This window comes from Thalassophryne amazonica, chromosome 9 (genome assembly GCF_902500255.1).
Source record: "Thalassophryne amazonica chromosome 9, fThaAma1.1, whole genome shotgun sequence".
Classification (NCBI taxonomy): Eukaryota; Metazoa; Chordata; class Actinopteri; order Batrachoidiformes; family Batrachoididae; genus Thalassophryne; species Thalassophryne amazonica.
In genome coordinates, this window is record NC_047111.1 from 8,327,960 (window position 1) to 8,352,477 (window position 24,518).

At 43.2% G+C, this 24,518-nt stretch overlaps 1 protein-coding gene across 1 annotated transcript in view; it reads left to right on the forward strand.

Annotated features, from left to right (window-relative positions):
* Positions 1-24,518, forward strand: part of slc23a1 (solute carrier family 23 member 1) — a 417,619-nt gene that overhangs the window by 209,606 nt on the left and 183,495 nt on the right. The window contains exon 6 of the mRNA XM_034177547.1: positions 10,743-10,924. Coding sequence (XP_034033438.1) covers positions 10,743-10,924 — 182 coding nt within the window. The remainder of the gene's footprint in view (positions 1-10,742; positions 10,925-24,518) is intronic.

The window sequence follows — 24,518 nt, forward strand, 5'->3', positions numbered from 1 at the left end:
AATGATGATCAATAATTAGATCATTAATCAACAATGATTTTGAGGACAGTGATTGTATGTTAATGAGACCCAGACTAAGGACCTCAGTGGGGTGGACATTTGAACTGTTTGGATTTAGGGGTGGTTCCAGAGTAGCATATATAAGATGCCTAGAAGTAGGTTTAGGTTTGAGACATTCCACACATGTTGTAGGTAACAGACACATGATATTGCTGGAACAGCCAACAGGCCATATCCCTCTATGATTTTTATGGACATGTCTCCTGAAGCAGGCCACAGTCTCAACTTGTTGAATTTCCCTCCCTGGCAGATAAAGTGCACTATCACCATAAGTGGATTTTCTGCACTAATCACCTTCTCTGTGGCCTGCTGTAAATTCCTAATGTTATCTTCCCTGTAGAGCTGTATCTACGTATGTTCGCAGACAAGATGGCGGCACCTTCCCCAGTAGGGTGGAGGCCTTCCGGCATCAGCAAGCGATGGTGGCCCCAGAACAAAGGCCAGTTATCAATAAAGCTAAAGCCTTGCTGTCTACAAAATTGCGGTAGCCACCTATGTAACAATTTCAGCCTGCTAAATGCCTCATCAGTACCCCGGGAGTGGAGGGAACCAGAGACTATTAATCTATGCCGACACATCTGTCTGTCAAGGTCAGAAGTCCTCTCTATGTCCATTTTTGTGACCTCTGAGTGCTTCATCCTGACATCATTGGTGCCGACATGAATAGCTATGTGACTATATCTCATGTCATGTTCCTTAGTCTGTCTTCCCTTCTGCAGCATCAGCACCCTAAAATGGGATGCAATAACACGAGTTCTGGCCCCAGGAATACATTTAACATCAGCTAGCGTCTGTAACCTGAATGTTTTGGGTGATAGAGTCCCCTATCCCTAAAGTCCGGTGTTTCAGCCTGGAAACAGGACTGGAAGTCACTTGTGGGATAAAGTCACTTGTGAGATAAAAGAAATGTATACAACCGTGTAAAGTTCAGAAGAGTATCACAACAGCAAACAATCCGTTGGAAGCAAGTTGCCAGATCTGTGAGCCAGCGTCAGGCATTTTCCTGTGTTACATCACCTTTCCTTCTAACAACTCTCAATAAGCATTGGGGAATTGAGGACACTAATTGTGAGTCTCATAATTGGGTATAAAAGGAGCATCCCCAAAAGGCTCAGCCGTTCACAAGCAAAGATGGGATGAGGATCACCACTTTGTGAACAACTGCGTAAAAAATAAAAAAATAGTAAAAAATAGTCCAACAGTTTAAGAACAATGTTTCTCAGTGTTTAATTGCAAGGACTTTTGGATTCCATCATCTGCAGTCCATAATATAATCAGAAGAGAACTTTCTGTACAACTTTCTGCACGTAAGCAGCAAGGCTGAAAACCAACACTGAATGCCCATGACTTTTGATCCCTCAGGTGTCACTGCATTAAAAAACGATATCATTGTGTAAAGGATCTTGCTGCGTGGGCTCAGGAACACATCAGAAAACCATTGTCAGTTAACACAGTTCATCGCTACATCTACAAGTGCAAGTTAAAAGTGCAAAGTGAAAGCCATACATCAACAACATCCAGAAATGCCGCCGCCTTCTCAGGGTCCGAAGTCATTTGAAATGGACAGACGCAAAGTGGAAAAGTGTGCTGTGGTCCGATGATTCCACATTTCAAATTGTTTTTAGAAATCATGGACATCATGTCCTCCGGATAAAAGAGGAAACAGACCATCCAGATTGTTACCAGCGCAAAATTCAAAAGCCAGCATCTGTGATGGTATGGGGGTGTGTTAGTGCCCATGGCATGGGCAACTTACACATCTGTGATGGCATCATCAATGCTGAAAGGTACATCCAGGTTTTGGAGCAACACATGCTGCCACCCAAGCAACGTCTTTTTCAGGGACGTCCCTGCTTATTTCAGCAAGACAATGCCAAGCCACATTCTGCACGTGTTACAACAGTGTGGCTTCATAGTAAAAGAGTGCGGGTACTAGACTGGCCTGCCTGCAGTCCAGACCTGTCGCCTATTGAAAATGTGTGGCACATTATGAAGTGCAAAATATGACAACGGAGACCCCGGACTGTTGAATAACTGAAGTCATACATCGAGCAAGAATGGGAAAGAATTCCACCTACAAATCTTCAACAATTAGTGTCCTCAGTTCCCAAACGCTTATTGAGTGTTATTAGAAGGAAAGGTGATGTAACACAGTGGTAAACATACCACTGTCCCAGCTTTTTTTGAAATGTGTTGCCTTGGGGCAACTGTTTGTTGTGATTTGGTACTATATAAAAAAATTGATTGATTGAAATATTTGCACAAAAACAATAAATCATTTTGAACATTAAATATCTTGTCTTTGTGGTGTATTCCACGATGCTCTCTGCTGTGGCTTGTGTTGGCGTTTTTGCTAAAAACCTCAGAGATTTCTCTATAAACCCTAAAAACTGCTCTATGGTCATTTTTGCCATATAATCCATGGAACATCCTCCTGCTGGTGAGTCTGTTCACTGTTTCGTCTCCATTATATTTCAGTGATATGGGTACAATGCTAATTTGCTAATTATTAGATATACTTTATTGATCTCACAGTGGATAAATTAGGTTTACACTCCAGTTACCTCAGACAGCAATTAGTCCACAATTATTACTTGTTTACCATAATAATGGCACACATCAGAATTAAAGATGACACATACACATTTGACATTGTTTATGTGCACTAAATTTGAAGAAGTCCGTTATCCGAATTGAGGCAAGTGGGTGAAGGCCACGCAGCAACCCTGAGATGCGCCGCCGTTAGCTTGGGGGGAGTGACGGGGCTGCAGCTAAAACTGCACAGCCCCCGCCGAAGGGGGAAGGAGTGACGTTTAGCAGGCGCTGGAAAGGGGGGGTTGATGGGGGATAGGAGGGGGTGGGGGGAGGAATGGGGCATTCTTCAGTCCTGTGAAAAGCAGTTTATTGTCTTTGTGAGTTGAGATAAGAAACAGCCAATGTTCCCCAGGCCGAAAAAAATCCCTCTGGAGGAAAAACAGTCGGGCAATTTGACCATCAGGCTTGATAAGCCTGTAATGTTATGGTTTTGAGGAGTGAAAAACACATTTTAACAGTTCCACTTGCACAATCAAATCTCAGTTATGAATTAAGAATATTCCCAATTATGAATTAAGAATATTCACCGGCCTCTGAAATCTTCAGCTTCAACTGCAAGGCACGCATCTGCTCCAAGATGTCATCCAATTTGCATCTGAGCTCAAGAGTCATCGCAGTCTGAGAATGCACTGCCTTGCCAACCTCATTAATCATGATGGACAAGAGAGGGGCCGTGGTTCTTAATGCCGCCGTCTTGCCATTTTTCCAGTAGATCAGGGCAGCACATAAGCTAAAAGTACCAGCCCTGCTACCATGAGACCAAAGATGAATAAATCCTCGACATCCTCAATGGAGAAAGGAGCCAAGCATGCCACACACCAGGAACTCCAGGAGTCAAGAACATAGCCCACAGGATACATTCTATCTGGGCAGGTAGGATCCCCCGGTCCTGACCTTCTTGTAGAAAAAATGGTGTCAATAGCGTTCAGACACCAGCTGATCAATTCCATGGTTAATCCAATAGTACTCCAACATTTCCACAATCCAATATAATTTGAGGAGTTCACAGTCTGGTAAAGTAGGGACTTGAAGGTTAAAGGCAGAGAACAGATATAAGGGGGAGTGGAGAAGATGCGACCGCCCTCGTTGGAGTCCCAAAAAAAACTCCTACTGTCCGGTGAGTGAATCTGCTCCGTAATTTTGATGCATCTTGCGAGTTTTGTTGCGGCAGGAGTGTGTGTATGTGTATATCTTGTGCTAAGCTAACGCTGAAGTAGCATTGAGATAGCTCTGGTCAGCATGACCAAACATGTTTATATTTAGTTCCTACCCTTTTTATTCATTTATAAAGCCGAACTTCTTGGCAAAATGTTATGTGATAAAAATTACTTCCTCGTTTTGCGGAATGCCTGGCTAGCATGCCAGCTTTTGAAACCTTTGGATGGAATGCTCATGCAGCTGTGATTGTTTTGAATCGATGGGTTTCCGATGATGTCACCAATTTCCCACAATTACACAGTCCGCCATGTTGTGAGTCAACTTTCTTTGTCACTGATCTATTATATAGAGATCAGTGACAACACCATAATAATGTTGACATCAAAGCCAGATAACAATAGCAAGAAGGATAACCAATATATCATGACACACTGAATCCAATTTGCAAAGTGAGGTATTTACAGAAAATTGGTGAAATTGCCAATAAGGACCCGTACACAATTGGAAAAAAAAGAAGCTACAGGAAGTGCTCCATTACCTTCCCAGATCTTGTCATCTATTTGGTATACGGTGTGAGTGCACATACGTTAGAGAAAATGAAAGCCTACAATTGTCGTGTACGAGGTCTATTAGAAAAGTATCCGTGAGCAGGCTTTGAGTGAAGAGTGGTCCACCCCCTTGGCGGATTTTCATTGTCAGGAAATGGCGGAATGATTTCATTTTTTTTTTTATATCAGAATTTTTTCAGAAACTGTTAGACTTTCAGCTGGAAACCATTAGAAAAATTTATCTGGCTTTCGGTGAAAATGTTACGGGCTTGGTAGAGAATAAGGAGTGTTACTGTTGCTTTAAGGACTGCCCCCAGCGGCTGTGGGGCGTGCCACGCTCCGAAGCCGCCATCAAAAGGCTGAACAACCATTTCATTTCTAAACGGATGGCTGTCTGGATCCGTGACCATCGTGTGCCATTTCTCTGGTTATCACAAGAGCTGGACATCAACCATTTTCCGGCAGATTTCACTTTTAACAAGAGATTTTGTCATGGAAAGCTGAGCGAAGGCTTCGGGCGTCACAATGGATTCGCTACTGGAGCGAGACAAAACCACCTCCGTTTTGGTCTCACAGGACGGCTTTGAGATGGCATTCAGACAGCTGTCGGTGGTTTTTCCATCGAGTGATTATCCGAGAAATTGGGATGTGCCTGGACATGCCAGAACATGTCCCGTGAGGCTTCATCACGGCGTTGCTTTGCGCCATGCGGCACCGCCGCAACGCGCGGAATTCCTCCACACGTCTGTCTCAATGTGCCGAAAAAGTGCTGATGTCCACGTCTTTTCACAATTTCTGTGCTAGTCAGACGACGTCCCGGATAAAACACAGCGTCCAGTTTGGAAATGAACGGCACATTCCACTGTTACAGGAGTTTTTGTCATGGAAAGAGGAGCGGAGGCTTCGCGCGTCGCGGCGGTGCCGCATGGCGCACAGCCACGCCATGATGAAGCCTCATGGGACATGTTCTGGCATGTCCAGGCACATCTACAATTTCTCAGATAATCACTCGATGGAAAAACCACCGACAGCTGTCTGAACACCATCTCAAAGCCGTCCTGTGAGACCAAAACGGAGGTGGTTTTGTCTCGTTCCAGTAGCGAATCCATCCTGACGCGCGAAGCCTCCGCTCGGCTTTCCATGACAAAATCTCTTGTTAAAAGTGAAATCTGCCGGAAAATGGTTGATGTCCAGCTCTTGTGATAACCAGAGAAATTGCACACGATGGTCACGGATCCATACAGCCATCCGTTTAGAAATGAAATGGTTGTTCAGCCTGTCGATGGCAGCTTCGGAGCGCGGCACACCCCACAGCCGCTGGGGGCCGTCCTTACAGCGACAGCGACACTCCTTATTCTCTACCAAGCCCGTGACATTTTCACCGAAAGCCAGATAAATTTTTCTAATGGTTTCCAGCTGCCAGTCTCTAACAGTTTCTGAAAAAATTCTGATGGAAAAAAAGCCCAAATCATTCCACCATTTCCTGACAATGAAAATCCGCTGAGGGGGTGGACCACTCCTCACTCAAAGCCTGCTCACAGGCGAATGACGCAACCGACAGGCGTAGAAAAACTCACACATGCGCACAAGGGTTCAAGCTTGTCTGACGCAATCACACGTGATTCAAATCCATATGGTTTTTGGAAAAAAATAATAAGGTCGGATACTTTTCTAATAGACCTCGTATGTGCAGACAAGGGTGATTATCTCAGCAAAGGAGAAGTGCTCACTATCACAGATTTAGACTGGTTTGTGAACAATATTTGAGGGAAATGGTGATATTGTGTATGTGGAAAAAGTTTTAGATCTTTGAGTTCATCTCATACAAAATGGGAGCAAAACCAAAAGTGTTGCGTTTATATTTTTGTTGAGTGTATATTTGCAGACAGGATTGCTGTACCCCAGAACCAAGGCCAATTATCAACAAAACTAAAGCCATACTGTCCACAAAACTGTGCCAATCACCTATTTAATGAAAACAGCCTGCTAAATGCCTCATCCCCATCCTGAAAGGGGAGAGGACCAGAGACCACCAAACGATTCTGACACATCTTTCCGGCAAGATCACAAGTTATCCCTTTATCCATTTTAGTGACTTCGGAGTGCTAAATTCTGACATCATTAGCACCGACATGAATAACAATTATGACTGTATCTCATGTCATGTTCCTTAACCTCTTTACCATTCTTCTGCTTCAATACCCTGAGGTGGGATGCAGTGTGCAGGAGCTCTAGCCCAAGGATTACATTTAATATCAGCCGGCATCTTCAATCTAACTTTTCAGGTGATAGAATCCCCTATCACTAATGGCCAACGTTTCGACCTGGAGATAGGAGTAGAAGTCCTCCGTGGGCTCAAAGAACTAAAATAAGGTGCATTCTGTGGAGAAAATTGGTTTATGTTTTGCAGAGGAGAAACTCGTGGCTCATGTAGTTTGGATGCCACAGCAGGGCACCGAGCTCCACATGACTTCCGCCGAGCCCCACGTGACCTCCTCCAACTAACCACAGTCTGACAACCATCCTCCACAACTGGCGCTTCTGGGCTGATGCCAGTAGGCACACCAACTGGCCCAACATCAACCTTGCCCGTAATATCAATGCCCACTAAGCTCATCAGCTGTTTTGAACACAGCTCTCAATTTCAATTTTAAATTTATTTTCATTTATATAACGCCAAATCACAACAGAGTTGCCTCAAAGCGCTTCACACAGGTAAGGTCTAACCTTACCAACCCCCATAGCAACAGTGGTAAGGAAAAACTCCCTCTGAGGAAGAAACCTCAAGCAGACCAGACTCAAAGGGGTGACCCTCTGCTTGGGCCATGATAGAAACATAAATTACTGCAGCTCTCTAAGAGAGCCATCCTTTCTGCCAACATCATGCAAGTTTTCGTAAAACATATAAGACTCCTAAAACTAGTACAAGTAACCTACTCCTAAAATTACCAAAAAAATGAAAAACAAACAAACAAAAAAATAGAATAATCGACTAAATAAAATAGTAAGCTAAAATTCCTGGGAAAAGTCAGCCGAGCAGAACACAGCTTAGCTTGGTTTGCTTAGCTTAGCTTAGTCAGTAGCATCCTGACTTCCCCACAGAGAGAAACAAACTGACCACTGATGTAGTGGCGGCCTTCACCACTGCAGCAGGCAGTTGCGGGCCTGGTTTGCGACCTTCGAAGAGCCACGAACCTGGACGGGACAATGACACAGCCACAGGCCCAGGCGGCGGACTCCAAATGTGGCTGCAGGCTATAGCAAGCAGTACAGCCATCTGCAACAAACACCAACCGTCGACTCACACTGCTGCTCGCTCTGCTCACACTCAGTGAGCAAGGACATTGCATTTATTAATTTGAATTTTATTGCATGAAAAAAGTATTTGATACAATAGAAAAGCAGACCTTAATATTTGGTACAGAAACCTTTGTGTGCAGTTAGAGAGGTCAGATGTTTCCTGTAGTTCTTGACCAAGTTTGCACACTGCAGCAAGGATTTTGGTCCACTCCTCCATACAGATGTTCTCCAGATGTTTCAGGTTTGGAGTTTCAGCTCCCTCCAAAGATTTTCTGTTGAGTTCAGGTCTGGAGACTGGCCAGGCCACTCCAAGACCTTGAAATGCTTCTTACGGAGCCACTCCTTGCCTGGCTGTGTGTTTGGGGTCATTGTCATGCTGGAAGACCCAGCCACAACCCATCTTTAATGCTCTTACTGAGAGAAGGAGGTTGTTTGACAAAATCTCACGATACATGAACCCATCCATCGTCCCTTTAATACGGTGCAGTCACCCTGTCCCCTTTGCAGAAAAGCACCCCCAAATATGATGTTTCCACCCCCATGCTTCATGGTCGATACGGTGTTCTTGGGGTTGTGCTTGTCCTCCAAAAAAGCTCTATTTTGGTCTTATCTGACCACATGACCTTCTCCCATGTCTCCTCTGGATCATCCAGATGGTCACTGGTAAACTTCAAACGGGCCTGGACATGTGCTGGCTTGAGCAGGGGGACCTTGCTCCCCTGCAGGATTTTAAACCATGACAGCATCATGTGTTACTAATGTAATCTTTGTGACTGTGGTCCCAGCTCTCTTCAGGTCATTGACCAGGTCCTCCCGTATAGTTCTGAGTTTTCTCCGACTAATCCTTGCCCAACGAAGCGAGATCTTGCATTCAGTACTTCAGCATTTCCCATAATCCCCCTGGCGGCCCCCTGCACTTCACAGAATGCAACAGAATGCCAGCAGGGTTCCGTTGTCTCACAGCACATGAAAACAATGGCAAAGCAAGGATGTGGATGGCATTGATTTTGCGATTTCACAGGAGATTATGATGATGACATGTTCTCCCAAGTTGAGAGGGTTATCTAGAGGAGTTGTAGTCTTATTCTCCATACTTCACGAGGTGTGTTTACACTGTGAGTGTGAGCTCCTGACACCGGACCTCTGCTGAAAACAACCTCTCGCGTGAGTCACGGACTGCCAGACGGCACGAGATTCACAACTGCAAAACAGCGAATGGAGCCTCAAACTGAGGAAGATTGACAGTCATCTTGTGTTTCTTCCCTTTTATAATACTTACACCAACAGTTGTTGTCTTCTCACCAAGCTGCTTTCCTGTTGTCCTGTAGTCCATCCCAGCCTTGTACAGGTCTACAGTTTTGTCCCTGATGTCCTTAGACAGCTCTTTGGTCTTGGCTATGGTGGACAGGTTGGAGTGTGATTGATTGAGTGTGTGAACAGGTGTCTTTTATACAGGTAACAAGTTCAAACAGGTGTAGTTAATACAGGTAAGTGCAGAATAGGAGGACTTCTTAAAGAAAAATTAACAGGTCTGTGAGAGACAGAATTCTTGCTGGTTGGTAGGTGTTCAAATACTTATTTCATGCAATAAAATGCAAATCAATTAAAAAAAAATCATACAATCTGATTTTCTGATATTTTTTTTTTCAATTCTCTCTCTCAGTTGAAGTGTACCTACGATAAAAATTACAGAGGGGAGGTCATGGTCTAGTGGTTCAGTGTTGGGCTTGAGATGAGAGGATCCTTGGTTCAAATCCCAGCCTAACCAGAATATCACTAAGGGCCTTTGGGAAAGTTCCTTAATCCCCTAGTTGCTTCCGGTGGATAGTGAGTGCTTTGTATGGCAGCACCCTCACAACGGGGTGAATGTGAGTCATTATTGTAAAGTGCTTTGAGCATCTGATGCAGATGAAAATTTGCTATATAAATGCAGTCCATTTACAGACCTCTCCATTCTTTGTGGGGTTGGAAATCTACAGTGGATCAAATACTTATTTGCTTCACTGTATGTCCCCTATTTTCAGTGTTAAATTAGCACTTTTGGAAGTACTAGTCATTTAGCAATGATAATAATTGTAATAATAAGAGCAATCACAGATTTCTGACATCCACCAATCTGAATCTGGATAACCTCCAAAATGCAGTGGAGTCTTCCATGCCCTAATATCTGTGCGGTACAAATTTGGTGAGAATCCGTGAAGTAGTTTTGAAGTAATCCTTCAAAGGCTATATAAAGGGAAATATTGATTCAGAATCCGGATCTGGATCTAAATCTGAATCACCTCCAAAACTGAATGGAGTCTTCTTTGGTCTAATATCTATCAGTGGTGAAAATTTCATCAAAATCCCTGCAGTAGGTTTGACGTAATCTTGCTAAAAGACAGACAGACAGACAGACAGACAAATAAATAAATAAACACCAAAGATTTTTTTTTATGTCCTTGGCTGATGTAATAACAATAATAATAATAATAAGGGTGTTTATTGTCATTGTACATACATATAATGAAATGTGTCCTCTGCATTTAACCATCCTAATTACAGTTAGACACAATCCACTAGGGGCAGTGTGCAGCCACAGTCCAGGGCCCGGGGCCCATCTCCAGATGTAGTGGTGCTACCTTGGTCAAGGACAGAGAAAGGAGCAGACTCTAAATAAGCATGTTTTTTTATAATACTGGGAAGAAACGGTAGCACCTGGAGAAAACCCACAAAGACATGGGGAGAACATGCAAAATCCACACAGAAAGAACCAGGTGGGAAGCAATCCCATGACCTTCTTGTTGTGAGGCAACAGTGCTAACCACTAAGACACCGGGCTGTTTAACACTCACCTAGAGTTATTTCAATAATGTCAGTGTTGACACTTTAACACAGAGTAGTGTGAATAATATTCTACAACAGTGGTTCTCAAACCAGTCCTGGAGGACCATTGGACCTAAATATTTTCCATCTCTTCCTGCTCTGCCACAATCTGTTTATCTTTTTCTGGTGTCTGTTAGTACTTGATTGGCTGCTTACTCTTATGAATTCAGTTGTTGACGCTGTCTGGCTATTTGTTTCTGCATTTTATTGTTCCAGATCCAGGGTGCCATCATTGTATCCAGTGTTCTCGAAGTTGTTATTGGTCTGTGTGGATTTCCAGGGTTGCTGTTAGAGTACATTGGCCCTCTAACCGTTACACCAACTGTCTCACTGATTGGCCTGTCTGCCTTCACTACAGCCGCAGACCGAGCTGGTTCACACTGGGGTCTGTCAGCACTGTAAGACCTGTCTTTCAGCAATCATGTCTGCTTGATTGTCTGGTTTGGGACTACTGGTCATCTGATTCCATATTCCCTTTATATATTTCTTTATTTATGTACACTGATGTGAGCACAGAACTGGAAGTTAAATGGAAAGTTTTAGGAGCTGCTCAGTATTTATGTTGTACTTAATGTATGATGGCAAAAAGTAATTCAATCATTAATTTTAAAAGGCAGGAAGAGAGTATTTCTGGTTAAGATTTTTCAGCAATGTGCTCTCTCCATTCTGACTCTGTCTGGTTCAGCTAGTCCTTCTAGATGTGGTCCTTCTTTCCTCAGCCTACCCTTCTTTGTAACATGTCCTTTCCAGGTTGAGTCCTTGAGCTTCATGGTATCAGGTTCTGATATCTTAGGTCAGTATCTTCCCTCTCCAGTCAATCCAGATGGCTTTGTCTTTGTTTGATCAACACAGTCTCTTTCCAGCTGTTTTGGAAGCATCCATTCAAGGTGGTCCTCTGATTACTGGAGTGTGTTCCCCATCAAATATTCTTTTGTATATCAAGGGCCAAGTAGCTGCTTTATGCATTTTATTTATTTCATATTCTGCTATGTTGGACTTTATTTCATAACACTTAGGAAAGCTCACCACAAAAATAAGAACTCATATTTCTACACTCTGTGGGAGTATTTTTGCTGCTGCCTTCCATTGGAAAGTAGCATGTTATGAAGATTATAGGGGAGAGTGTTTGAAGTCTTATCACTGGAAAAGACAAAACCATAGGAGAGCACCAAAACGCTTGACTTGGGAGGGTGGTGACTGTTATAGTGTTAAGGACTTGTCCACTGTACAGTGTCATGCAGGATAAAACCTGGGCCAGCTCATGCAGATTGTCCTGGAACATCCCTTTCAGAATTTATTTATTTATTTCAGAATTTATTATTATTATTATTATCATTGTACATGACACCAGAAAAAAAATACTGTGCATGACAATGAAATTAAAAACAATCTCTTAAAAGCACAATTAAAATAAATAAATAACCCTAAAAAATTCTACATAAAATCTAGTTAAAAACACTCAATCACAATCATAAAATGGCAGGTCCAGAAGCATTCAGTGCACAAACAGCTCTTCCCACAAAGCTATTTTTAAGTCAATCAATCAATCAATTTTTTTATATAGCACCAAATCACAACAAACAGTTGCCCCAAGGCGCTTTATATTGTAAGGCAAGGTCATACAATAATTACGTAAAACCCCAACGGTCAAAACGACCCCCTGTGAGCAAGCACTTGGCTACAGTGGGAAGAAAAAACTCCCTTTTAACAGGAAGAAACCTCCAGCAGAACCAGGCTCAGGGAGGGGCAGTCTTCTGCTGGGACTGGTTGGGGCTGAGGGAGAGAACCAGGAAAAAGACATGCTGTGGAGGGGAGCAGAGATCGATCACTAATGATTAAATGCAGAGTGGTGCATACAGAGCAAAAAGAGAAAGAAACAGTGCATCATGGGAACCCCCCAGCAGTCTAAGTCTATAGCAGCATAACTAAGGGATGGTTCAGGGTCACCTGATCCAGCCCTAACTATAAGCTTTAGCAAAAAGGAAAGTTTTAAGCCTAATCTTAAAAGTAGAGAGGGTGTCTAAATCTGTTTGTTCTGGCCTTAAGTGCCCTGTATCGTCTGCCTGATGGCAGCAATTCAAACAAATAGTGTCCAGGATGGGAGCGGTCTCTGATTATAGTCCTTGCCTTCCTGAGACAACAACTTGTATACAGTTCCTCTAATGAAGGCAAGAGACAACCAGTGATCTTCTGGGCTGTGGTGACGACCCTCTGGAGAGCTTTCCTGTCTGTGACTGTGCAGCTAGAAAACCACACACAGAGACAGTAAGTCAAAATGTTCTCTATGGAGTAGCGATAGAAGGACACCAGCAGTCTCTGTGGCAGATGGTTATTCCTGAGAACCCTCAGGAAATAGAGTCTCCGCTGGGCCTTCGTGATGGTAGCCATAGTGTTTGTGCTCCAAGTCAGGTCGTCTCTCAAATACACGCCCAGAAAATGAAATTCAGAGACCCACTCCACACAGTCCCCATCGATGACCAATGGCTGGATGACTGTTTTCCTCCTTCTATAGTCCACCACCATCTCCTTTGTCTTTGAAGTGTTGAGGATCAAATTGTTCTCCCTACAACAGACCAACAACCGCTGCACCTCCTCTCTACAGGCGGACTCATCCTGACCAGAAATGAGTCCCATCACAGTAGTGTCATCAGCAAACTTAATGATATTGTTGCTGGAGTGAGAGGGGGGTGCAGTCATAGGTGTAGAGGGTGTAGAGCAAAGGACCCAGCACACAGCCCTGAGGGAAGCCGGTGCTGAGGCTAATGGCCGAAGAGATGTGAGGGCCAACTCTCACCCTCTGAGAGTGGTCTGTGAGGAAGTCCAAGATCCACCGGCAAATGGAGTGGGACACCCCCAGGTCCAACAACTTAATCACCAGTCTGCTTGGAAGGATGGTATTAAATGCTGAGCTAAAGTCCACAAAGAGCAGCCTCACATAGTTCCCCTGCTGCTCCAGATGGGACAGAGCAGCATGTAGAGCCATAATGATGGTATCCTCCGTGGACCTGCTCGCACGATAAGCAAACTGGTGAGGGTCAAACTCAGGGGGAAGGCAGGAGGTGACGTAGGCCCGGACTAGCTTCTCATAGCACTTCATAATGATGGTAGCTAGTGCCACCGGGTGATAGTCATTCAGATCACTGTTCCTGGTCTTCTTAGGGAGGGGGACAGTAATAGAGGACTTCATGCAGGGGGGACAGCAGCCTGGCTCAGGCACTGGTTGAAATTGTTTGTAAACACACCAGGTAACTCAGCTGCACATTCCCTCAACACCCATCCCTAGATGCGGTTCGGACCCGCAGCTTTCCTTGAATTCACCCCCCTCAACACCTGCCTCACCTCCTGTTCCTCCAGCGTGAGGACGTAACTGTTGAGGACAGGTGAGGGGACGACGACTGTCTCTGGTGGCTGCACCTCAAAATGGGCAAAGAAGCTATTGAGGTTTTCTGTCCTGGAGTCCTGGAGTTGTTGAATAGCACCATCAGGCCAGATTTTAACAGTTCTGGATATAACAGGAGCACTTTTCCTGAGGGGGATGTATGCTGGCCTCACAAGCAGGGACATGTGATCTGACTGGCCAAGGTGGGGTAGAGCTTTCACTCTGAAGCCCTTTTTGATGTTAGAACACACCTTGTCCAGTATGTTGTCTCCCCTCGTTGGACACTTAACATGCTGATGGAATTTGGGGAGAACAATCTTTAAATCAACATGATTAAAATCACCTGCTATGATGTGGACAGCTTCAGGATATGTGGTTTGTTGTTTGCTGATTGTGTCATGTAGCTGCCTGAGGGCGGAGCCAGAGTCAGCACCAGGTGGAATGTAAATAGCCATAATCATGACAGCTGTGAATTCACGGGGCAAGTAAAAGGGTCTGCATTTAACAGACATGAACTCTAACTCTGCAGAGCAGTGACTCCTCACAGTCTTTGAGTCCATGCACCAGGTGTTATTGATAAAAATGCACACCCCTCCTCCTCTGCTCTTACCGGAGGCCCGTGTTCTGTCATGACGATGTGCTGTGTAGCCTGCTAGCTCGATAGCTTTGTCCGGGATGTATGAGTGGAGCCAGGTCTCAGTGAGAAGCAGCATACAGCACTCCCTCACGAGTCTGTTCTTACACACAAGCATCCATCTTATTCCCCAGTGATCTCACGTTAGCAAGAAAAACACTGGGGAGTGGCGGTCTGTACAGCCGTTTCCGTAGCCTCACCAGGACTCCAGCTCGACAGACTCTCCCGACGCCGCCTGCGGTGCCTGCCATCGGGGATGGTAATCCACGGAGCGTCTGGAACTCTGGTGATGTCCTCCAAAATGTTATGAGAGCGGAGAAACTTGGCTGTAATCATCTGTTTACTGCTTAATCCAATCTGCAGGAGCTGAAGTCTGGTGTACATAATGCTCGCCCAATGAAATGGCAAATAAAAACAACGAAAAGCCACACAAACACACTTGCACTTAAAAGAGACCGCAAGCCACTGCATCTGAACACGCCGCCATTTCCTGACCATGGACTTGCTGTGGCGGCTTCCTTGAAGATTCAGTTGATGTCTTGCAGATTCATCTACTTAGTGGTCAAAATTACATCTGGCCGCGCTTCTTGATCAGTCTGTTTCTCAGTTGCTTACCCACTAGTTTGCTGGATGTCTTGAAGACATGAACACAACTGGTGATCTGAATGGAATGTAGGAATTCTTCTGCAACAAGACTCTGAAAGATCCTGGAGCTTGCACTGCAGTTCCAAATGCCCATAGGGAGAGATGTTTCATATCTGAGAATACTTTGAATGCCATCCAAGTTCATGGCTCAATGAAAATCCCAGGCTATACTGGGAGTTGAGAAAGTGGACCATGGGGTAGAATCCCTTTCTATCCTCAGTTTCAATTTCAATTTATTTCATTTATATAGCTCCAAATCACAACAAAGTTGCCTCAAGGTGCTTCACACAAGTAAGGTCTAACCATACCAACCCCGAGAGCAAGAACAAAGGCCACAGTGGTAAGGAAAAACTCCCTCTGATGATTTGAGGAAGAAACCTCAAGCAGAGCAGATTCAAAGGGGTGACCCTTTGCTTGGGCCATGATACAGATGCAACTGACAATATGAATGTACAGGAAATTTGGGGAAATGGCTGTGAACGTTGTGCGATCCACTTGCCAACACTACATGCGGCTCATCAAGTCGCATAAAGAAGTAAACAGTGTGAGTGATTGCATCAGTGCACCCCATCAGAGCGAAGCTCATCTAAACCAGTGATTCTCAACCCGGGTGCCGCAGCACCCTAGGGTGCCGTGATCGATCGTCAGGGATGCAATGGGCAATTATCAAATATCACCATTATCGGGTGTATGTGCTGTAATAGTGTGGCAGATGGTGTAATGCTCTTTTATTCCAGTAGATGGCAGCAAAGCACGCAGTAGAGCTGAGCCGTGTGCCGACAAGGAGGCGTGATCGCCATTTTAATTCCGGGCAAGTTAGTGATTTGTGTGCATAGAAGTTCACTTAGTCTCGTCAAGAAACGTGGAATATGCCGGAAAGCTGCGTATGTTAGCAAAGTCACAAACGGAGGAACAAGGGAGACAATATTTCCTTCCATAAGTAAGTGGTTTTGGTTCTTCTTGTCACTTTGTCCGTGATATTTGGATGATAAACAGCTGTATGTCTCCTGCCGTACCTGTGCCGCCCGATGACACGGATCATTAATTTCACTTATGTCTAGTTAATATTTTCCACTGCTAGACCAATGTCTAGTTAAAATTCTTGTCGTTAGTGACTAAAAATTGTTCAACAAGACTGGGGAGTTTTTTTTTTTTTTGCACCTTAAAATAATGAGATTAATGACCCGCACTGTGCTGCCACACACACAGAGATGTGCACACACAAACACACCGCTGACTTCATGAATGAAACTTGGTCAATAAAGGATAATTGTGTAAAAATATAATATATATAAATGTATTGTAATGGTTTTAGGAGCTGCGCTGCGTTGAACACAGCAGCAGCTCAGCCGAGCAGCGCAGCTTATCAGTGCAGATCCGTGTAACTTTCATCACTAATATTTGTGAATGTGTGTGTGTCAGAGTAAGTTTAATACTTTCCTGACATAATTTAATGTAATTTAATTTTACTGGCTCGATATCCAGGACAAAATGGCATTTTAACACGTATTTTGCGAGCATTTTTCTGAGTGTGTTCAGTCGCGAATCTCCATTGAAAATGCATTAACATCCGGGTACTTAGTCAATATTTTGCCCGGTTAGGAGGCGTCATGTCGCTGTCCATGAAGGGACGTTTTCGTTTAGTGTGCAGCAATGGGACTGCACTCTCTAGTTCTCATATACAGCTCCATGACTATAGTATACTATGTTACGCCATATCTGTACCACACGTGTTGCTAACGTGCTAACGCACCGTGTAGAGACAGTCGAGTTAGTGGTGCGTGACACGTGACACATGACAGTGGTGTGCCGCAGGATTTTGTAAATATAAAAAGGGTGCCGTGGCTCAAAAAAGGTTGAAAATCACTAAACGATTATATTGAGATGTTAAATCTGTCACAAACATACTTTTACAGCTGCACACAAGAAGGACAAAACATGCAATTGTTTTACCAAGCCGTTACAAGATAAACATGAGAAATAATTACCTTTTAAGACACCTCCAAATGCTTTCTCCACTTTGTTCAGCGCATGTGCGAGCGAGAAAAGCAGCAGCTGGAGTGTTCCTCTGTGCTTCCGGAAGTGATTAGAGCCCTTTTCAACAGCTAACTTGCAGAGAAAATGATTAATCCCCTACAAAATAATTATTTTATATATGCAGTGTCCAGCGCACAGTGCATGGCAGCCAGTGGAACAAAGCATGGCATCCAGCTGGGAACACAGTGGGTGGGATCATCACGCCGATGTGCTTGCAAGTGCGCGATCAAAGTTGTGCAAGTGTCAGGGCACCTTAAGCTTCAATAAAAGACCCAGACTTTAGATAAAGTTGAGGCTTGAGCCAGGACTACTGGTCTTCATTACTAATAAGATGAATTTAAAAGAAGAAAAAGCATAGTAACATACTATGCCAGTATACTAGCCATACAAAAGTGGAATAAGTGTGTCTTAAGTTTGGACTTCAAAGTCTCTACAGAGTCTGACTTTTATTGATGCAGGGAGATCATTCCACAGAACAGGGGCACGATAAGAGAAAGCTCTGTGACCCACAGACTTTTTATTCACCCTAGGGACACAAAGTAGTCCTGCACGCTGAAAACGCAAGTCTGGGCCAGTACGTAAGGTTTAATTAGGTCAACTAAGTAGGGAGGTGCCAATCCTTGAATGATTTTATAGGCTAGTAGTAGAATCTTAAAATCTTATCTCACAGGAACAGGAAGCCAGTGAAGAGATGCCAAATTGGGAGTAATGTGGTCAAACTTTCTGCTTCGAGTCAAAAGTCTGGCAGCAAAAGTTTGAACCAATTGGAGACCCATAATGCTGGACAGCGGTAAACCAGAAAATAGTCCAATCTAGAAGAGACAGACGCATGAATCAGGGTCTCAGCATCAGCCATAGACAGGATGGGACAAATCTTTGCTATATTTCACAGGTGGAAGAAAACAGTCCTCGTAATATTTCTAATGTGGAGGTCAAAGGACAACGGAGGATCAAAAATTACCCCAAGGTTCCTCGCTTTGTCAGTGTGATGTATGACACATGAGCCTAGGCTAAGCGTTAGCTGGTCAAATTGATGCAGATGTCTCACTGGACCAAGAACCATCATTTCAGTCTTATCACAGTTTAAAAGCATGAAGTCACAGTCACTAAAATTAACATTGAATCGGTGTGTAACTTTGCAAAAACAATGTCAGACTCTAGTTTTCTCTGGGCCCCTCCCCAATCGGACCGGGAGTGACATGTTTAGCCGCATGTTCTCCCTGAATTTCTGGCTGTCTGAGTGGTGTCCAAAAAATGAGGTGGGCTTCATAGATAATTGGCAAAGCTTCTGGGGAAAACCTGGTCTTGTTAGGAGAGACGGCATCCATCCCACTTTGGATGGAGCAGCTCTCATTTCTAGAAATCTGGCCAATTTTCTTAAATCCTCCAAACCGTGACTATCCAGGGTTGGGACCAGGAAGCAGAGTTGTAGTCTTACACACCTCTCTGCAGCTTCTCTCCCCCTGCCATCCCCTCATTACCCCATCCCTGTAGAGACGGTGCCTGCTCCCAGACTACCAATAACCAGCAAAAATCTATTTAAGCATAAAAATTCAAAAAGAAAAAATAATATAGCACCTTCAACTGCACCACAGACTAAAACAGTTAAATGTGGTCTATTAAACATTAGGTCTCTCTCTTCTAAGTCCCTGTTGGTAAATGATATAGTAATTGATCAACATATTGATTTATTCTGCCTAACAGAAACCTGGTTACAGCAGGATGAATATGTTAGTTTAAATGAGTCAACACCCCCGAGTCACACTAACTGTCAGAATGCTCGTAGCACGGGCCGGGGCGGAGGATTAGCAGCAATCTTCCATTCCAGCTTATTAATTAATCAAAAACCCAGACAGAGCTTTAATTCATTTGAAAGCTTGTCTCTTAGTCTTGTCCATCCAAATTGGAAGTCCCAAAAACCAGTTTTATTTGTTATTATCTATCGTCCACCTGGTCGTTACTGTGAGTTTCTCTGTGAATTTTCAGACCTTTTGTCTGACTTAGTGCTTAGCTCAGATAAGATAATTATAGTGGGCGATTTTAACATCCACACAGATGCTGAGAATGACAGCCTCAACACTGCATTTAATCTATTATTAGACTCTATTGGCTTTGCTCAAAAAGTAAATGAGTCCACCCACCACTTTAATCATATCTTAGATCTTGTTCTGACTTATGGTATGGAAATAGAAGACTTAACAGTATTCCCTGAAAACTCCCTTCTGTCTGATCATTTCTTAATAACATTTACATTTACTCTGATGGACTACCCAGCAGTGGGAATAAGTTTCATTACACTAGAAGTCTTTCAGAAAGCACTGTAACTAGGTTTAAGGATATGATTCCTTCTTTATGTTCTCTAATGCCATATACCAACACAGTGCAGAGTAGCTACCTAAACTCTGTAAGGGAGATAGAGTATCTCGTCAATAGTTTTACATCCTCATTGAAGACAACTTTGGATGCTGTAGCTCCTCTGAAAAAGAGAGCTTTAAATCAGAAGTGTCTGACTCCGTGGTATAACTCACAAACTCGTAGCTTAAAGCAGATAACCCGTAAGTTGGAGAGGAAATGGCATCTCACTAATTTAGAAGATCTTCACTTAGCCTGGAAAAAGAGTCTGTTGCTCTATAAAAAAGCCCTCCGTAAAGCTAGGACATCTTTCTACTCATCACTAATTGAAGAAAATAAGAACAACCCCAGGTTTCTTTTCAGCACTGTAGCCAGGCTGACAAAGAGTCAGAGCTCTATTGAGCTGAGTATTCCATTAACTTTAACTAGTAATGACTTCATGACTTTCTTTGCTAACAAAATTTTAACTATTAGAGAAAAAATTACTCATAACCATCCCAAAGACGTATCGTTATCTTTGGCTGCTTTCAGTGATGCCAGTATTTGGTTAGACTCTTTCTCTCCGATTGTTCTGTCTGAGTTATTTTCATTAGTTACTTCATCCAAACCATCAACATGTTTATTAGACCCCATTCCTACCAGGCTGCTCAAGGAAGCCCTACCATTATTTAATGCTTCGATCTTAAATATGATCAATCTATCTTTGTTAGTTGGCTATGTACCACAGGCTTTTAAGGTGGCAGTAATTAAACCATTACTTAAAAAGCCATCACTTGACCCAGCTATCTTAGCTAATTATAGGCCAATCTCCAACCTTCCTTTTCTCTCAAAAATTCTTGAAAGGGTAGTTGTAAAACAGCTAACTGATCATCTGCAGAGGAATGGTCTATTTGAAGAGTTTCAGTCAGGTTTTAGAATTCATCATAGTACAGAAACAGCATTAGTGAAGGTTACAAATGATCTTCTTATGGCCTCGGACAGTGGACTCATCTCTGTGCTTGTTCTGTTAGACCTCAGTGCTGCTTTTGATACTGTTGACCATAAAATTTTATTACAGAGATTAGAGCATGCCATAGGTATTAAGGGCACTGCGCTGCGGTGGTTTGAATCATATTTGTCTAATAGATTACAATTTGTTCATGTAAATGGGGAATCTTCTTCACAGACTAAAGTTAATTATGGAGTTCCACAAGGTTCTGTGCTAGGACCAATTTTATTCACTTTATACATGCTTCCCTTAGGCAGTATTATTAGACGGTATTGCTTAAATTTTCATTGTTACGCAGATGATACCCAGCTTTATCTATCCATGAAGCCAGAGGACACACACCAATTAGCTAAACTGCAGGATTGTCTTACAGACATAAAGACATGGATGACCTCTAATTTCCTGCTTTTAAACTCAGATAAAACTGAAGTTATTGTACTTGGCCCCACAAATCTTAGAAACATGGTGTCTAACCAGATCCTTACTCTGGATGGCATTACCCTGACCTCTAGTAATACTGTGAGAAATCTTGGAGTCATTTTTGATCAGGATATGTCATTCAAAGCGCATATTAAACAAATATGTAGGACTGCCTTTTTGAATTTACGCAATATCTCTAAAATCAGAAAGGTCCTGTCTCAGAGTGATGCTGAAAAACTAATTCATGCATTTATTTCCTCTAGGCTGGACTATTGTAATTCATTATTATCAGGTTGTCCTAAAAGTTCCCTAAAAAGCCTTCAGTTAATTCAAAATGCTGCAGCTAGAGTACTGACGGGGACTAGAAGGAGAGAGCATATCTCACCCATATTGGCCTCTCTTCATTGGCTTCCTGTTAATTCTAGAATAGAATTTAAAATTCTTCTTCTTACTTATAAGGTTTTGAATAATCAGGTCCCATCTTATCTTAGGGACCTCGTAGTACCATATCACCCCAATAGAGCGCTTCGCTCTCAGACTGCAGGCTTACTTGTAGTTCCTAGGGTTTGTAAGAGTAGAATGGGAGGCAGAGCCTTCAGCTTTCAGGCTCCTCTCCTGTGGAACCAGCTCCCAATTCAGATCAGGGAGACAGACACCCTCTCTACTTTTAAGATTAGGCTTAAAACTTTCCTTTTTGCTAAAGCTTATAGTTAGGGCTGGATCAGGTGACCCTGAACCATCCCTTAGTTATGCTGCTATAGACGTAGACTGCTGGGGGGTTCCCATGATGCACTGTTTCTTTCTCTTTTTGCTCTGTATGCACCACTCTGCATTTAATCATTAGTGATCGATCTCTGCTCCCCTCCACAGCATGTCTTTTTCCTGGTTCTCTCCCTCAGCCCCAACCAGTCCCAGCAGAAGACTGCCCCTCCCTGAGCCTGGTTCTGCTGGAGGTTTCTTCTTGTTAAAAGGGAGTTTTTCCTTCCCACTGTAGCCAAGTGCTTGCTCACAGGGGGTCGTTTTGACCGTTGGGGTTTTACATAATTATTGTATGGCCTTGCCTTACAATATAAAGCACCTTGGGGCAACTGTTTGTTGTGATTTGGCGCTATATAAAAAATTGATTGATTGATTGATTGATGTAATAATAAATTTCATCTTACAAACAGTCCAGAGTCTGGTACACAGGAAGGCAGGTAGCATAGCAAAGGCACAGATGAGGGCAAGGCAAAAATATGTGGTCAGGAACAGGCTGAGGTCAATGGCACAGAGAGACTCAATATCGGAAGCAAAGGCAAAAGGCAAAATCCGGATAAACAGAACGAGGTAAAAAAACACTGAGGCAAATGAGGCAAGATCAGAGCTGGAACGAAGTTAAAAAAATCAACGAGCTGGCACCGCATTGAGGGAAGTGAGAGCTTAAATAACAGGTGATGGAACAAGATGCACGTGTGATCGAGGGTTCTGGAAGGAGGTGTGGTCTGGTGAAACAAAGAGACAGGATGAGAAGGAAGAGAGAGTGTGAGTGAAAACAAAACAGATCAAAAGCAAAAGGAGTCAGTGAATGAAAACCGATGGTGAAAGTATAACGTGCTCACAGACCAACAAAAGGAAGCGTGAACCAAATAAAGGGCAAACTAGGAAACACAGTGACAGACCTAAAAATAGCACAAGAATAATAAGATGTTTCTGTGTAGGCTCTCAGTTGTCCAGGTGGTTTCCATAGTAGAGAAGCTTGACTCTTCGACTGGACTGGGTTGCTTGGCATTCTTTGTAAAACAGTTGAAACCCAGCCTTAACCATGGGGCGGGTCTCAGACACGCTTTGTCCCCTGTTTACAATGGGGTACTCAGGTCAAAGCAGTTTCAGTCTTTTTTTCATGGTAATGAGTCATTCACGTCATCAGGAGAGTCGTCAAGGGAGCCATCAGGAGAGGCTTCCATCCCATCATTAGGAGAGTGCTAACTAGAGTACAGTGGGTGCTAATTAGAGCTATTGTTTAGTCACTAGCCTATAGCAGTCGGCCTCTCGGCAGGAGGGGTCTGGTTAGGTTAAAAACCTCCAGCTTTTGTTGGCTTCTGATTTATTCTTCTCTACAAGAGTCAAGACAGAAGTCAGACTACCAGAGCAAGAATTTTAGCTGAGGAAGCTTCTGTGATTTGAAGCGAAACGTCCTCACGTCAAGCAACCCAGTCCAGTCGAAGAGTCAAGCTTCTCTACTAAAGAATAATAAGACTACATACACAACTTGAACCAAATCTGAATATGACATCACAGACACAGGAAATAAGATAGAACCGAGAAAAGCAATGGAATGACTTGAACAGATGATCACAGGAAACAATACCAAAAACAAAAAGAATACAACAAGATAATGAAACGTCAAAGATACATAATAAACACAACCAGAGAAAACACAATACAAAATAATCAAAAAGGCAACAAAAAGGATCAAATCAGGGGAGGCAGATGACAATAAAGTACAAACCCATAACATCGCCCCGAGCCAGGACCCACCCTGACACAACCTACTTATTTGATTCTATACCAACACAACTCTTTAAGGACCTGTGGTCCACTCTTGGGCCGACTGTACTGGAAATTATTAATCTCTCATTAACTTCTGGATCTGTTCCTCAATGTTTCATATCTGCAGTGATTAAACCATGATTTAAGAAATTTAATCTTGACCCTAGTGTATTGAAAAACTATAGGCTGATATCAAATCTATCATTTTGCTCTAAAATTCTGGAAAAAGTGGTGTCACAGCAGCTCGTGTACCACCTTACCGAGAATAATCTTTTTGAGCCACTGCAGTCTACTTTTAAACTCTGATAAGAATGAAATGATGGTTCTTGATCCAGTGAAACACACCACATTAGAGATATTATGAGGACTGCTTTCTTCCACTTGCAAAATATAGCGAAGATTCGTCCCATCCTGTCTATGGCTGATGCTGAGACCCTGATTCATGTGCTTGTCTCTTCTCGATTGGACTACTGCAATGTTCTATTTTCTGGTTTACCACAGTCCAGCATTAGGGCTCTCCAATTGGTTCAAAATGCTGCAGCCAGACTTTTGACATGAAGCAGAAAGTTTGACCACCTTACACCCATTTTGGCATCTCTTCACTGGCTTCCTGTCCCAGTGAGATCAGATTTTAAGGTTCTGTTACTAGCCTATAAAATTGTTCACGGACTGGCACCTCCCTACCTCGCTGACCTAATTAAACCCTACGTACCAGCCCTGGCTCTGCGTTAGGGATAGGTATTGATAAGATTTTATCGATATCGATGCCATTATCGATTCTGCTTATCGATCCGATTCCTTATCGATTTCCTTTTTCAATACCTCTTGTGAATTTTGTATTAAAAGTAGTGTATTTCATTGAGTCTTAAAGTAAATAAATATGAAATTGGTCACTGTATCCTTGATCTCTGGACATAAATAAAAATAAACAAAATGGTGTTTCTCTTTGAAGTTATTAATTCTGACTGGACTCTATCGTTCTAACTTGACTCGGCAGAAAGCTGCGCA